General features: G+C 35.9%; 1 protein-coding gene across 1 annotated transcript in view; it reads left to right on the top strand.

Annotated features, from left to right (window-relative positions):
* Positions 1-14307, top strand: part of UTRN (utrophin) — a gene marked incomplete at its 3' end in the record, with an annotated part of 368119 nt that overhangs the window by 337171 nt on the left and 16641 nt on the right. Inside the window, exons 67-70 of the mRNA XM_080341440.1 lie at positions 4184-4320; positions 6000-6038; positions 6278-6343; positions 9580-9645. Coding sequence (XP_080197566.1) covers positions 4184-4320; positions 6000-6038; positions 6278-6343; positions 9580-9645 — 308 coding nt within the window. The remainder of the gene's footprint in view (positions 1-4183; positions 4321-5999; positions 6039-6277; positions 6344-9579; positions 9646-14307) is intronic.

Below are 14307 nucleotides of genomic sequence, written 5' to 3'. Positions count from 1 at the left end.
TCTATGGGATAGTAAGTGGAATAAAGTGGCATTCCTGATTAAAGTGACTAAAGGAAGGGTAAGTGTATAGGAGGAAAAGGAAGGAAATTGGGGAAGTTTAAAGTAGGGCAGAATAAAAGAAATGACATATAATTTAGGTGATGCATAAAATTAGACGTCCAGCACTGACCCCCACTAATTTGGCAGCTGAATACAGGAGTTAGAATTTTTCTTGTGTCCTGCTTTAAGTACACTCTGCCAAATCAATTTATGTAAAAAAAAAAAAATGACCCATTATGTTAATAGATTTCTTCTATGCCTGTTTGGCTCCCATAATCAATACCTGCATAGATTCGATTTTAGCTAGTTTCACCTGAATTAGGTCAGAAGTAAAGAACTGATTTCAGAAAAAGAATCTAGTGTTATTTTGTATTACTATTTGTGATAATGCACTATGGTTGGCGTACAGATTTATTGCTAAACCTCTCCACATATTGAACTCATTCAATGCAATATGATTGTCAAGAATTACAAAATCCTTTGCAGTAAGTTAGAATAGCTTATATGTTTAAATGGAATCATGCCCAAAAATGGTGTAGAGCTGGGTCTATGAAATAGAAAAAAACTACATAAAAAGAAGGTACTAAAGGCCAATGAATAGTTCCTTAGAATCCATTATGTTACAGTACAGATAGTCTGAATAGAGAGAGTGCGTCTACTCTGGCTTTTCAAACAAATTCAAAGGCTGGTGATGTTAAAATGTTACTTTTGTGGCCTGTGTTGCAAGGGAGAGTACAAATACATGTACTCATCAAACTGCCTCAATAAAATCTAGCTTCTCTCTCTCTTACTGTTAATGTATATTATTGCATTAATATCAAGAATACTAGAAATAATTAGCAAGAAAAATGCTTCCCTGGTTAATAAATCTGACATTTAGAACTGGAGCTTAGTCACAGATGGTGGGAAGACCACTTAGTTGTCTTCAGGTAAGCAGTTCAGTCTAGGATTTGAAGGGATTTCTCGGAAGCTCACTTACTTCAACTTCAATTTAAAATAATTTGGAGAATGGCTTAAGGAATCAGTTTTTGAAATTGAATTTGCAAGGAGATGACTCTCTGTTTTAATGAGTTTCACAATATTCGCATCAGGTGAGAATTGTTTCATAATTTCAGAACAGGGCTGTTTATACCAGATAGTTATGTGTAGTCATTGAATCCTAATCTGTAATGTCATTTAGCATTCATTGTAGCTTGCAATTTAGTTTTCTTGGTGCTAGAAATGCAAAAGTTCATGATAATGGTTTTAGTTTTGTCTTTTTTCTTTCATTCAGGATTTAGAGATGGGTGGGGTAAGGAACTGAAAACATTACTGTCTCTAAGGAGTAGAAATGCAAAGTTATTGTAGCTATTTTTTTCACTTTTAAATAGTCTTTCTCTGAAAAGATGATTTTTAATGTAGAATTTTACACAGAGATGTATGAAAATTTAGTAACATTTTCCTAGCATCTAATTCAGGAATACTCTTAAATAAGTACCTACATTATTTATTTTTAGCATTTTTGGAATGGAAATTCTCTCAGTAGTGGTACTTGTGTTATATTAATCTGGCTTTTCCTACCAAGGAGCCCTTTGAATTTTAGGTGGAAATAGTTATTGCATTTCTTTCTCCAAATTGTTTCTACATTGCAACTCTTATATTCCACAGTGAAGGACAGGATTTTTTTTTCTTTGCTTTTGAAGTCATTCTGTAACTACGGTATGTTTGTCCTATTAACTTGTGTGGAAATAGTCAAGATGTCATGATGTAAGGAAGTGTACAAGCTTACTCTTGGGTTTAATTTAGATTCTGCACAAAAGTGCCTGACTATTCTTTTTCAAAAGTAAAATCTTACAGTACGTCTCTTTTGACATAATTTTGGACTAGATTGTATAGCATGGTTATATGCAAAAAACATAGACAAAATATGTTGAAGAGCTGCATCTTATTTGTGTGTAAATTAAAATAGTTCTTCCAAATCTGCTCAGATTTCACAGGTTAGTATTGTTGTCTTCAGTCAGTACACAGTCATGTTAGTCTTTTCAATGAACTGGGTCAGGCTGTCACACCAAATAAAAAATACACCAGAGGAAAAGTCCGGCAGTTCAGTAAACATTTATTTCTGCAATATGTAGGAACTAAAACTTTTTCATTCCTTGGCCTTGGGACAGAGTTCCATCTGCTGGAGTTACTGTTGGGTGAGATCAAGCAGCTCTTTGTGCTGCCTCACATTCCTGGTTTGATTGATTCAATGATTGGAGTGGTTGTCTTCCCTGAATTTACCTGTATTAAAATTCAGGGGTTCAAATACCTTTTAATCCCAAATTTGTGTTTTTTAGTTGTTAAACCCTGATGAGAGAAACTGTTACCTACATCAGTTTGATTATCTACAATTTTTATTGCTCATCTCATCTGTATTACAGAGTTTGTAACTGTATATATTATAAATATATTAAAGTACACAGGTGAATAGGGAAGCATTTGTATGTTTTGACAATAGAGAATAAAATCAGAGAATAGTTTGCCTGACCTGCCTCTAGGCCTCTTTGTAGTATGTAATGGAAAATGTGTAGAAAATCGAAGTGCCTTTCACTCTGTTTTCCCTATAGATATCCATCTGCTTCATCATTCTGTTCTGTTAACAGGTTTCTCCCAAATCAGAGAGCACAGAAATACAACGTGTAGTTTGTTACAGGGTTTGGGCTGGAAATCTGTACCAGCCATTGCACATCTTCAGCTAATGCAAGAGATGAATGGTCACTTTACTGCAGTTGCAAGATGAAATGTTTAATAGTAACTGCTACACGTGATGGAGACTGTTCTGTTTAAGTGCTCAGTACAGTCTGTAAGCACATATACTTTAAAGACATACCATATACTACTGTTTCTTCCTGCAGATTTCTTTATTGCCATTTTCACCTCGTATTTTATGCCTGTATTTTTTGCTTATATCCCTGGTTTTGTAGCAGAAGTTAACAGAATAGTATTACCACAGCAGTGCTGCCATTACTGTTGTGACTATTTCCAGTTAAACTGATCTTTAAAAGCAGTTGCATCAATTTTAATTGTGTTCTAAAGAACACAATTAATTGCATGTGAGGGTGAGGGATGGGACTAAGTACTTGTCTGGTTTGGAAGAGGCTGCATCAGTGGGGACCGGCAAAAAAGTGACTGGAAGGATGTGGGAGCTGCTGATTGTAACTTGTAAATTTAGACTTGTGGAATCTTGCGGCTAATTTTTGTACTAGTCTTATGCTGTGATAATAAGGAGGTGACTGAATCAGTCTATGAGTTTGTTACTTCAGGCACTGATTGTCCTTATCAGGCCTGCCTCTGACTGTGCCTTTGAACAGTGCCTGTACAATGGCTGTCACTTCATCTCTGGGGTTTTTTTTGACTCTGGAATTATACAGATAGTGGCAGAAACCTGTAGGAAAATATTTGGTAACTTGAGAAAATGCTGATGAAAAACTTGTCCATTGCAGCAGGGAATGGTTTAGCATATACTACTCCCACCTCATCATAAATTTTTCCAGTTTAGGTATAGAGTGGGAGGCAGTGAGTATTTTGTGGTGCTTTTTGAAGACAGAAGCCTGTGTTAGTTTTTTGTGGGGTTTTTTTTTGGTTGTTGTTTTTTGTTGTTGTTTGTTTTTTTTTTTTTTTCCAATTAAACAAAGCCATTACTGTTAGCTATATCTTTTTCAGCAGAGCCATTACAAGGTTTATCTCTCTGTGAGGTGAGTCACTAGTTTCATGTATATGAGCATACTGTCAATATTGCTGTGAATGGCAAAGAATATCCCCTTATTTCTGGCAAACTGATTTGCCTTTTTTTCTGAAAAATTACATTTTTGTGTTTTGTAAGACTTGTTATAAGTACTTAGTTTAAGACATGAACTGTTTCAGTCTTTCTCCAATTTATAAAGTACCTGATTAATCTGATGCATTTACTGCTGGGAATTTGAAGCCTCACTGATTTTTCCAATAGAAGAGAATTTGTAGATGCGTTACCGTTATTATTGTACCATATTTCAGGACACTAAAAAGGCAATTTAACATCAGTGACATTTTGAAGTTCTTCCTTGTATCCTTTTTCAGGACAGTCACAGCACTACTACCTAAATGTTATTGAGTAATGCTCACTTTAATTTCTTTTAATTTTTAGACAACATCTGGGGAAGATGTACGGGACTTCACGAAGGTGCTGAAGAATAAGTTCCGGTCAAAGAAGTATTTTGCAAAGCATCCTCGACTTGGCTACTTACCTGTGCAAACAGTGTTGGAGGGTGACAACCTGGAAACGTAAGCTTGATTGCTCCTGAGGTCACTGGCCTATCAAAAACAAACAAACAAACAAACAAAACCCCAAAAAACAAACCACCTGAGAAATAATCAACAGGAATTGTAGAGCCTTGTGCTGTCTTATTTTCCATGACATGTTTTGTATTATTTGCATGTCTTGCCCCATTTTGAGAAAGTAACATATTTTATGCTTTGATTTTTATAAGGATTTTATGCTTTGATTTTTATAAGGATTTTATGCTAAAGTCTTTGACTTTAGCATGTAATGTTGGAAGGTGCTGAATGACTATTTTAAAGAGAATACTTTTATGGCTTTGGAGAGACTGGGCTTTTGGAACTGCACTGCTTATTTGGCTATGTCAAAGTCCCTGGAGTTAGAAATCTCTGAGCTAATTAGGTTTCTAGAGGCTTCAGAAAAGCAGGTGGCCTAATAAAAGAGAGCACTCTCAGTGTCTCCACACTATTGCTTATGGTGCTGACAGAAATACTCCACTTTATTTACTTATTTTGTAGTTGTCAGCAAAGGACAATCTTAAAAGAGCAAAATTAAGATGTGTTGACAGGGCGCTAGAAGTGGTTTCATGGACTGACTGCCCTTGGCACCCTGGAGCCTGCGGCACCACCGCATCCCATCAGCCCAGCACTGCGTCGCCAGTGACAGCAAATGTGGAGCTGCAGCAAACACACTCTACTTGCATGCAGCAGCTCAGTGCCATGTCCACATTCTCTTCTTATGACCAGAAGACTGTGCATTTTATTTATAATAAGCAAACAAAACCTGTTCGTTACTGGTTTAAGAAACAGGAAGAAGTAATCTGAAAACTGGCATTATTGGTGGCCTGGCTTCTAAGGAAGCAACGCACATTTAAATGTTAAAAAGTTACTTGCCATGGGAGTCTTCAGCTGGTCTGTATTTGAAAACAAAAAAATAAGTCACCAACACAGGAAATAAAAGTTGCTTTGATGTGATGGAAGTTTGTCAATAGTGCCAGAAATTGAAATACCAAAACTGTAATCACAGTTCAGAAAAAAAGTCTCTTGGTCCAGTCATGTGGGAAATATACAGATAAACTGCCAGCATCATGCTGAGGAAACTGTTGGTATTGGTTCTCTCCCCCGCAGGACACAAAACTCAATAACATGTTCCTTTAAATAAATTAATAATAATTATTATAATAAATAGTTTTTCAAGTGTCAGAATGTAATACAATATGTATTTACCTCTGATTATTTTTATGCAGTAGGAAAATAAGCACTGATAACTTTGACTTATAGTGGTGTTTTTGTTGTCAGTGGTGGTTTTTCTCCCCTATTTTTTCTGCAAATAATTTTCTTGTTAGTTTAAAAGGAAAGCTTAAGTACTTGAGCAGAATTTAAATGAACTGATTCCATTTTATGAACTTCAGTTCAATCAATAACACTGATTTGGTATTTATTTAAAAATTGATTTTTATTTAACAAAATGAAGTATGTAAGTCAGTCCTGTCTCTTTGTGATACACAGCATTATCTGTTGCTGTCTCTTCTCTACGTCAATCGTTGCTAATTCAAATAATCTAGATGAGTTAATGATTAAAATGTTTTGTTTTTCTCCAGCTTTCTCTTGCTTAAATTGTACAAAAGTTTTTTGTTTCATGGTTTCTTTCTTTCTCTCTATTTTTTTTTGTGTCTTCCTTGCAGTCCTATCACTCTCATCAGTATGTGGCCAGAGCAATATGAGTGAGTATGCAGAACCCCTTTGTATGGAAAGCTTAGTGTGCTGGTTGTTTTCTTCTAGCCCAGTTGCAGCTAAACTGATGTGCATGAGCTATAGGGCATGCCTGACCCAAAGCAATAACTCCTTCAGCAATATTGTGAATTCATTTATTTGTCATCAGTCTAACTTGCTTTAAAAATAACATTGTCTTTATCATTAATTGCTTTAGACACCACTCATTTATATTTTTTTTTTTAACTAGTCCTTCCCAGTCTCCACAACTGTTTCATGACGACACACACTCCAGGATAGAGCAGTACGCTACTAGGTAAGAGATGCTCACTACTACACTGCATTTTGTGACTGATTCCTGCAGATTTTAATAAACTCTACTGGCTGGACACTAATTATTAAAAATATATAATTCTCCATACTCAGAAACAATAAGATGTTCTTAAATCTTCAGATTCTGAATATAATCATATTAAATGCAAAGCAGATGCATTAAATCTGCCGTCTGTCATGCAGCATGGAAACTGTTGCAGAACTAACTACTATGCGTTATTTCTCAAATGTGCTCTTTTCCTTTTGTTTCTTCATATTTAACCTTTGGAAATAAACTGAGCTTGTTGGATTACATCATTGTTCCCTGTAGGATTTTAGATCCAGGTTTTTATTTTCTTCTATGATAGGTTGACATTATCCATTACCATTCACTTTTATTAGCAGAGCATATATTAATTACCAATTTTTTTTATATTCTGTCTCTTATGGGGTCACCTAGGACTTTCATGATAAAACGTCTTTTCTGCCAAGTCCATCTCAGTGCTTCTGTGTTTTGTTGAACTCTCTTCTCTATGCTCAGAGCTGGTGATGATTAAGCACTAACCAGAGCTACCCTCTCAAAAACAATAACACCACCCAACTTTTAAGCGACAAAGAAATTGATCCATATTACCATGTGAACTGACTTGATTTTGCTTTCAGTGGTTTTTTTTGTTGTTGTCGTTTCTGATCTCCACAACTAATAAACAGTTTTACTCTTTCAGCTTTTGAATAAAAATTCAGAGCATATGTTTAAGATAACTGAATTCTTACTTATAGGCACCATAAGAAAGCTTCAAAACAGTTTGTGAAATACCTAGGATACTCAACAGGTGATTTTTGCAGCAGGGGAAAAATGGGACAGAAACTAACCCTGAAGGGCTACCTACTGTCAGCTTCCACTTCTTTTTTTTTTTTTTTTTTTTTTTCCCAACAATGAATAGTTTCATCCTTCGTAAGTAGGATAGTACAATATCAAACACAAAGTCGTAGTGCTTTTCAATAATGTAGAACAGGTAATTAATTTAAATCACCTGACGTTCATTTGAATCTGTAACTTAGGCCATGCTGTAAACAATTAAAACCCATGTAGAGGACTACAAACTGGGCCAGAGCAAAGGAATTAAACTCCTTCAAAACTATATGAAAATTTTCTGTCTCCATGTCCTTTTTTCAGACTGTGGTGCCAGAATGCTGTGGCTTTCTGTGTCCAGATGAAGCACAAACTCTAGATCAGCATTAAATATCAAGGGAAATCTCAGGTGCAATACCTGTTTTCCCTCTTCTCCCCCTCAGCTCTTACCAGTTCTGCTCTGGATTAGACTTGCTGAAGGTGGACCACGTGTCTCAGGATACAAAGCTAAATCTGTACCTACTCTGTGCAGAAGTAGAACTACAAACTTAAAAAATACTAATTACTATATAAGTTAACTATCTAAAGCCATTCAAGATGTTTTTTCACCTGTAATAATAAAATCTGAAAGATGAAAACATAACTACATCTGTATCTTTCATATAATCTTTATTGTGTGCTTTCTAGTTGGATCTGTTATTATGCATATTTCACATATAAACTAGTAATTTTTTTCTGTTGTCTTGATCTTTTCAGGTAGGTTTCTTTCAAGAGATATAACCAGGGCTTCCTTAATAAGACTGTGCCTAACTGAAAGCCTTTATTGTCACTGATTGAAGCACATTCCACTCTCAGTTTTCTGTTAACAAAGTTCCCTACCCGCAATAAAATATCGTTTCCATGTCCTGTTGTGCTTTGTCAACTCCAAGTTGCTTCTAATTTCCTTTCTCAGCTTTCAGTTTGTGTCCTGCTTTGAGGGCTCTTAGCAATGCTAAGAGTCCCTTCCCTATCTCACTCTCTGCTCCATCATCAGGGCTGTCTCCTGGCTCCACGTGCTGTTCCAAGCAAATCCTCACTAAGTGACGGAGATTGAAAACATGTTAACAATGGTAGAATTTGTGTTTGTGAAAGAGGATATCTCTCACTCGCTAAGAGATTCAGGGCAGGCTCTCCTCTGAAAAATACAGGGTTTGTACCATTTCCCTATGTGACAAGGGGGCTATGAACATTAATTTTGAAAATTTTATTGTGTCAAACTTAAAGATGCTGAGCCAAGCAGCATTATAAAGGCAAATTACAAGCATCTAACTCACTCTTGTTACTCACCATGATCTAGATGTTTGAGATGTCTCAGAGCAGAGATGATCTGAATGTCTCCAGTCACTTAGGAGCTTGTCCTTACCTTCAGAGAAGGCATTGGAGTGCAACATCCCACCCCAGATATGGTGGGGTGAGACAATCAAGACAACTTTGTACTGTGTGTGCTTTCATTTATCTTCCTTCAAGTATGAGGAATATTAACAAATGTAAAGATGGGCAAGCTTGCACCATGCTGAAAGATGACACTGGAGCTCTCTCTCATTTCTTTAGGGCCTTGCACACTTCTTTTAAAATTAAGTTTGAAAATGTCTGTAATAATGTATAACACACTTGCAAAAATATATGTGAAATTAAGATAATTTCATACTAAAGAAAATGTCAGTATTTGGTGCAGTCCGGCGTATGTACACAGTACTGAGTTTTAATAGTTTTATGTGTGTGTCTAACACAGATAAGGTATACCTTTCCTAGAAAACTGAATAGATAGAAAGTTTCCACTGTGATTTTAGAGCAGTATGGCCTTACATGTACGATATAATAATCCGGTCCTTTTAGATTAATTCCTTCCAAACGAGAACTGTAGGCCATGACTCTCTGTAATTACACTGGGGTTTTTTGTGTGGTTTTCCAGGACTTGTCTGTCCACAGTGCAATGGTATTTGCCAAGCATAATTTTAGATGTTGCATGTGCCATATGTAAAAAAGTATGCATCCGCTATTGTTAGGCTGCTTTATAAAATTCAAAAAGAAAAACATCTGCAAAAACATCTCTTTAACTAATTTTACCATGAGAGTTGTGGTGGTGCTAATGATAATTATACTAGAGAGAGAAAATATACTTGTTCTTCATTGCTTGGCAAGTAGAATTAGTTAATCATAGCACAAGTTCCTCATAAAAGTCCTCTGGATTATATGTTTTTGTCACAAAATCTGGGAGTTTAGTCCTATTCATGCATATCAGGACTGCCACATTTGAGCTGTTTCAAAGTAGAATTGATCTTCGCAGTGCCTCTGTTTAAATTGTGCAGGACTCCCTCTGAAAATCGTGGTCCTTCCCTGTCTTTCAGGCTTGCACAGATGGAGAAAACCAATGGCTCCTTCCTCACAGACAGCAGCTCCACCACAGGAAGCGTGTAAGTAACTCAGACTCATTAAGGCTGCCAGGAACTTTTGTCATAGATGTATGGTATAATCTTCACAAATTGTAACATGGGACTTAGTCCCAGTGAAAGTAGCTAATAAGTATGACTCTAAGGATGCCTGCATAAATTTCATTATTCCAAGCACCAACTGTAGAAATTGGTGATGTTCTTTTGATGTTGTAAGGTAACTCTACATTTGTCATCAATTCTGTTTCAAAAGGAAGGATATTTTGACTGGACACATTTCTTTGTAACCTCATCTAGGTGTTCCTGCTCCGGCAGGGGGATTGGACTAGATGATCTTTTGAGGTCCCTTCCAATCCCTAACATTCTGTGATTCTGTGACTAAAAAAAAGTCACAGCTCTATAAGTTCTAGTTTGTATTACTTTTCTGCTTTTATCGTAGTACAAAAGAAAATAAATCCTTCTGTGTCAAAGTTGACAATAGAGTGGGTCAATAGCTTCTGCTACCTCCCAGGACAATTTTCTCATTTTGAGGAAAAAAATGATAATCATCTATATAGGAGGTTGTATAGAGCCAGAACAGGGTAGATGCTACTTGCTTAGATTTCAGTTTGTCAGATGCTGATCCATCTGTTTGTACTTGGGGATATAAACATAGTCCCAAATTAAATTTATCAATGCCATTTTCCTTTGAGTGGTGGGTCACTTTTATTGTCAAAGCCTTCATTAAAAAGTGTTGATGAACCTGTCCTTGATTTCCTGATGAATTACATTTTTTTTTTCAATATAAAAATACATGAAGGTTTTAATCTCACTATATCATCAGTTCCATTAATTAAATCAGTGTAGTGGGACTGCCTCTTTTATTATTAATGTCATCAGCTTTTCTAAAGAGGGGGCAGAAATTGTTCTTGTTCAGCTTTAGTTTAAAAAGTGCTATTGTTCTCAGTAGTACTTTCACTTACTGTTTCAACATCTAATCATGAAATTATTCTACATGTGAATGTACTAACATTTTGAGATTTAAAATGTTTTGCTTCAGAGTGATCACCTTTAAATATTTCCTCTTTCCTGCTTAATTAACTCTATTTATATAACTAATAACACTTTTTCATCTGTAAGACGTATACATTCACCAATGACAGGAAAAAAGTCATACTGTCGTTTGAAAGTCAGAAAACTTGAAAGCTGCTAAATACTAATACACTTGATCGAGTTTTTTATTTTGCAATTAATTAGTCTATCCATATACAAGAACAACAACCATCCATCCCAACAGTAAAAAAGGGGTGTATATGCGTATTTTTTACTGGCAAATTAGCTGTTGATTTTAATGCCATTTCCCTGTTCCTCTATAAAAATTAGTTTTAAGAAAAAGAATGAACATTGTGAACTTGTGTATAAATGTGTGAGAGGGGTCTCTGAATTTGGGTCTCAGACCTGTTATCAAAAGTGGACTATTACAGAAATAAAACATGCAGAGATTTAGAGGCCCGGGAAGACAAAGTAAATAACTTTAGTACTGAATGGCAACTTCTGGGGTTTGTTTGTTCTGTTTCGGGGTTGTTTTTTCAGATAATAATGTATGCTTTCGTTAAGATAAATACTAAAGTACTCATAAAATTCTGAAGAACTGTAGTTTAAAGTCTGTAATTACAGCTGGAACATTGGGATTACAGTTCAGCTGTATTCTTCTTGCTTAAATGCATTTTGACCTGGAAATGAGCATGGTGTAATCATTCCTTATGGGATGACTTTGAAGGAGCAATTTGAAATTTGGAGGACCATTTTCTCAGCTTCAATGCCCCTGCTGTAAACCTATCTGAGCAAAATTTTGTTTTCTTATGGTATTCTTTTGAACCTTCAGAAGATCATCACTGGTTTGGAAATCAAATTCCCTGCTTCTCGTAATTGTAGCCCTGTGATCTTATTTTTTATCAGTCCTCAAGAGTCCTTCAGTTTACTGTGGGTCTAGAAGAGGGGCATAGTTGCACTTAATATTGGAAAGTTTGGTCTTATCAGGTTAACATGTTAATCAACAATACTTTTAACACTCTTCATGCTCCCAAGACTATGTGTAAGGAGTCTTCTAGATTTTAATAACAATAAGAGAACTTCTGCCATTGGTTAAAAATCATGGGGGTGGGTTTTTTGCAAGAATGTTCTGCAGTGTGCCATTTGGTTAAGAAAACATTCTTCAAAGAAATTTCTTGGTTTTTAAACTAACCTGCTGTCCTGAATGTCATTGTGACTTCTTCTATCTCCCTAACTAAGGTTTTCTAATCCTCCCCTCCTCTAAAGCTATGTGAATTCCTTTAAAAAAACGCATTCTCCTCAGCTGGAAAAATATTTGTAGATTAAGAAAAAATCACAATCTCTAGTGTAGTATGTTCAGCTTCTTAACATTCTAATGCTCTCATGCATGAGTTTTCTGATATACATACATTGAATAAAAATGTTTTTCCTTCTTGTCATCTTCTCCATACATTAGGGAGTTCTAAATGTTTAGGCTAGACTGTTGTGATTAATCTTCTTCGGCTTTAATTTATGTGAAAACGTCTATACCTTAAAAGCAGACTGGCATTTTCACAAGGCAAGGTGAGCATAAGGAAAAAAATGAAGACTTTGCGATAAAGAATGATAAATAGTGTCCCTGACAGAAAGCTACGCCTCACAATTTGATAAATCATGGTATTGTAGAATAAAAATGCAAAACAAAACAAAAATTTAGGAAAACAGGACAAGAATATAACCCTCTTATTCCTGTAGTGTACAAACTATCCTATTTAGCCCATACTGAAGTAAATTGCATTGGACATAGTATAAATATTTTTTGTAAAATGTGCATGTTTAATAGCTGTTTGCTGAGTTATGACCTTACTACCAGTTATCTTCGTGTCTGCTGCACTGTTGATGACACTTCATACTCAGCTGAAGGCAGAGTTGGAACGTATAAGAAATTTTGTGTTTATTTTAAGAAGCTGTGCGCTCAGGGGTAGGAACAAGCAGTGAAAGCCAGTGGTACGTTTAGCTGGCATTGCCACTCATGTTGTAAGTCGAGGTGGAGCCCTGGTGTGTAGTATTTGAGTACTCTGACATGATGTAAGTAGTTAAAAAGTGTCTTGTCACAATGAGAAATTATTTTCACCTGGTGATAAAATTAGGAGATGAACAAATAAACTGAAAGATAAAGAGTGTTTTGGAGTACCCTCTTGAACCTTATTGTAATATTTCTCATAGCATCAGTAGGTCAACCTGCACTTCATTTTGACTAGAATGCATGGTGCTTGGTATGAGGGCCACAGGAAAACATTAAAATTATTGATGAGGGAGGATGACAAATATCCACCTCTTACTATCTAAAATCTAATTTAGCAATCAGTTTTCTTAATCAGATAAAATAACGTACTGATGAAAAGTGACTGTCAGGAAACCTGTATTTTTATTTCCACAGCTTAGTTTTGATGCAAGGGAAGTCATATGCAGTGTTATTTGCCTCTTGCTTCCTCCATGCATAATGCATGTTTAGGAACAGACCTCTTGAAAATATGTATCCACAAAGAGAATAGGCTATTTCAAAGGCCATTTTCCCTGGGTTTCCTTGTTGGGATGTTCTTTTCCTTTGAGATGTACTGCTTTCAAGTCTGACCTCCTGGGATGTCATGTTTACTGATTTCTGCTATGGTGAAATGCCGAGAAGGAACTGGAGTCTGCTGTCGAAGGGCTTTGTGTGCTTCTAGACTTTTCTCAAAGTGTGCAGAGTCTTCAGGAGGATGACCACCAAGAAAGGATGAGGAATTTATTTTGAGGTTATGCTTTTATTTTGGTTGGCAATTGCCATCTCCAACCAATTCAGCAGAAGAGAGTCCTGGATTCTCACAAAGTGTTTATGCGACACAGAGCACGTGTCACTCCCTCATGTTGTAGGTCATTGTGAAGCCCTGCTCTGAGACTCCTGTGCTGCTAAGGAATCTGTCTGAACTACAGCCATGAGGTTTGTTGGTGCAGATTCAAGGTTCTGGTTTTTTAACAAGTAATTCTGCAAGATAGACCAAAGGTGGAATATATGGTAAACATATCATTCTTCAGAAGACTTCTTTTATCAGGCATGTTGAAAAAGCCTGCTGTCAGTTGAAGGGTGTGATGCCTAAAACAGACCAGTCAAAATTCAGTCTGCCCTGCACAGTTTTTGAGGCTCTGAACCAGTGGGAGAGTGTAGAAATGAAATTTTTCTCTGAACTGAATAACTGTGAGTCCAAAATACAAAGTTATTTGTATTTAGCTGTGTTGATCTCACCTACTGGATCAAAATACAGTCAAAAGTATTGAAGCATTTACTGTATAAACTTGTTCTTTAACGGGTTTATATGTTTCATTAAAAACTGAGGTTACACCTAATGTGAAATCTTGACAGAATCTCAGATTTAATAAATATAAGTAAATATAATAAACCCAGTTTACAGAGCCCTATTAAAACAAACAAACAACAAAAAATAAAACAACAACAAAACAAACAAACAAAAACCAAAATAACAACAACAACAAAATTTCAGATTACCTACATAGTTGTTTATAAACTAATTCATCATCTTAAAAATGTAGGTGGCAACTTTATGATGACTAATTAAAATAACCAGACTAAAGTACTTGGTCAAGTTAACTTTTCCTGGGAACATAACACTCTTGCAC

This window comes from Nesoenas mayeri (genome assembly GCF_963082525.1).
Source record: "Nesoenas mayeri genome assembly, chromosome: 3".
Classification (NCBI taxonomy): Eukaryota; Metazoa; Chordata; class Aves; order Columbiformes; family Columbidae; genus Nesoenas; species Nesoenas mayeri.
This window is presented reverse-complemented; position numbering and strand designations above follow the sequence as displayed.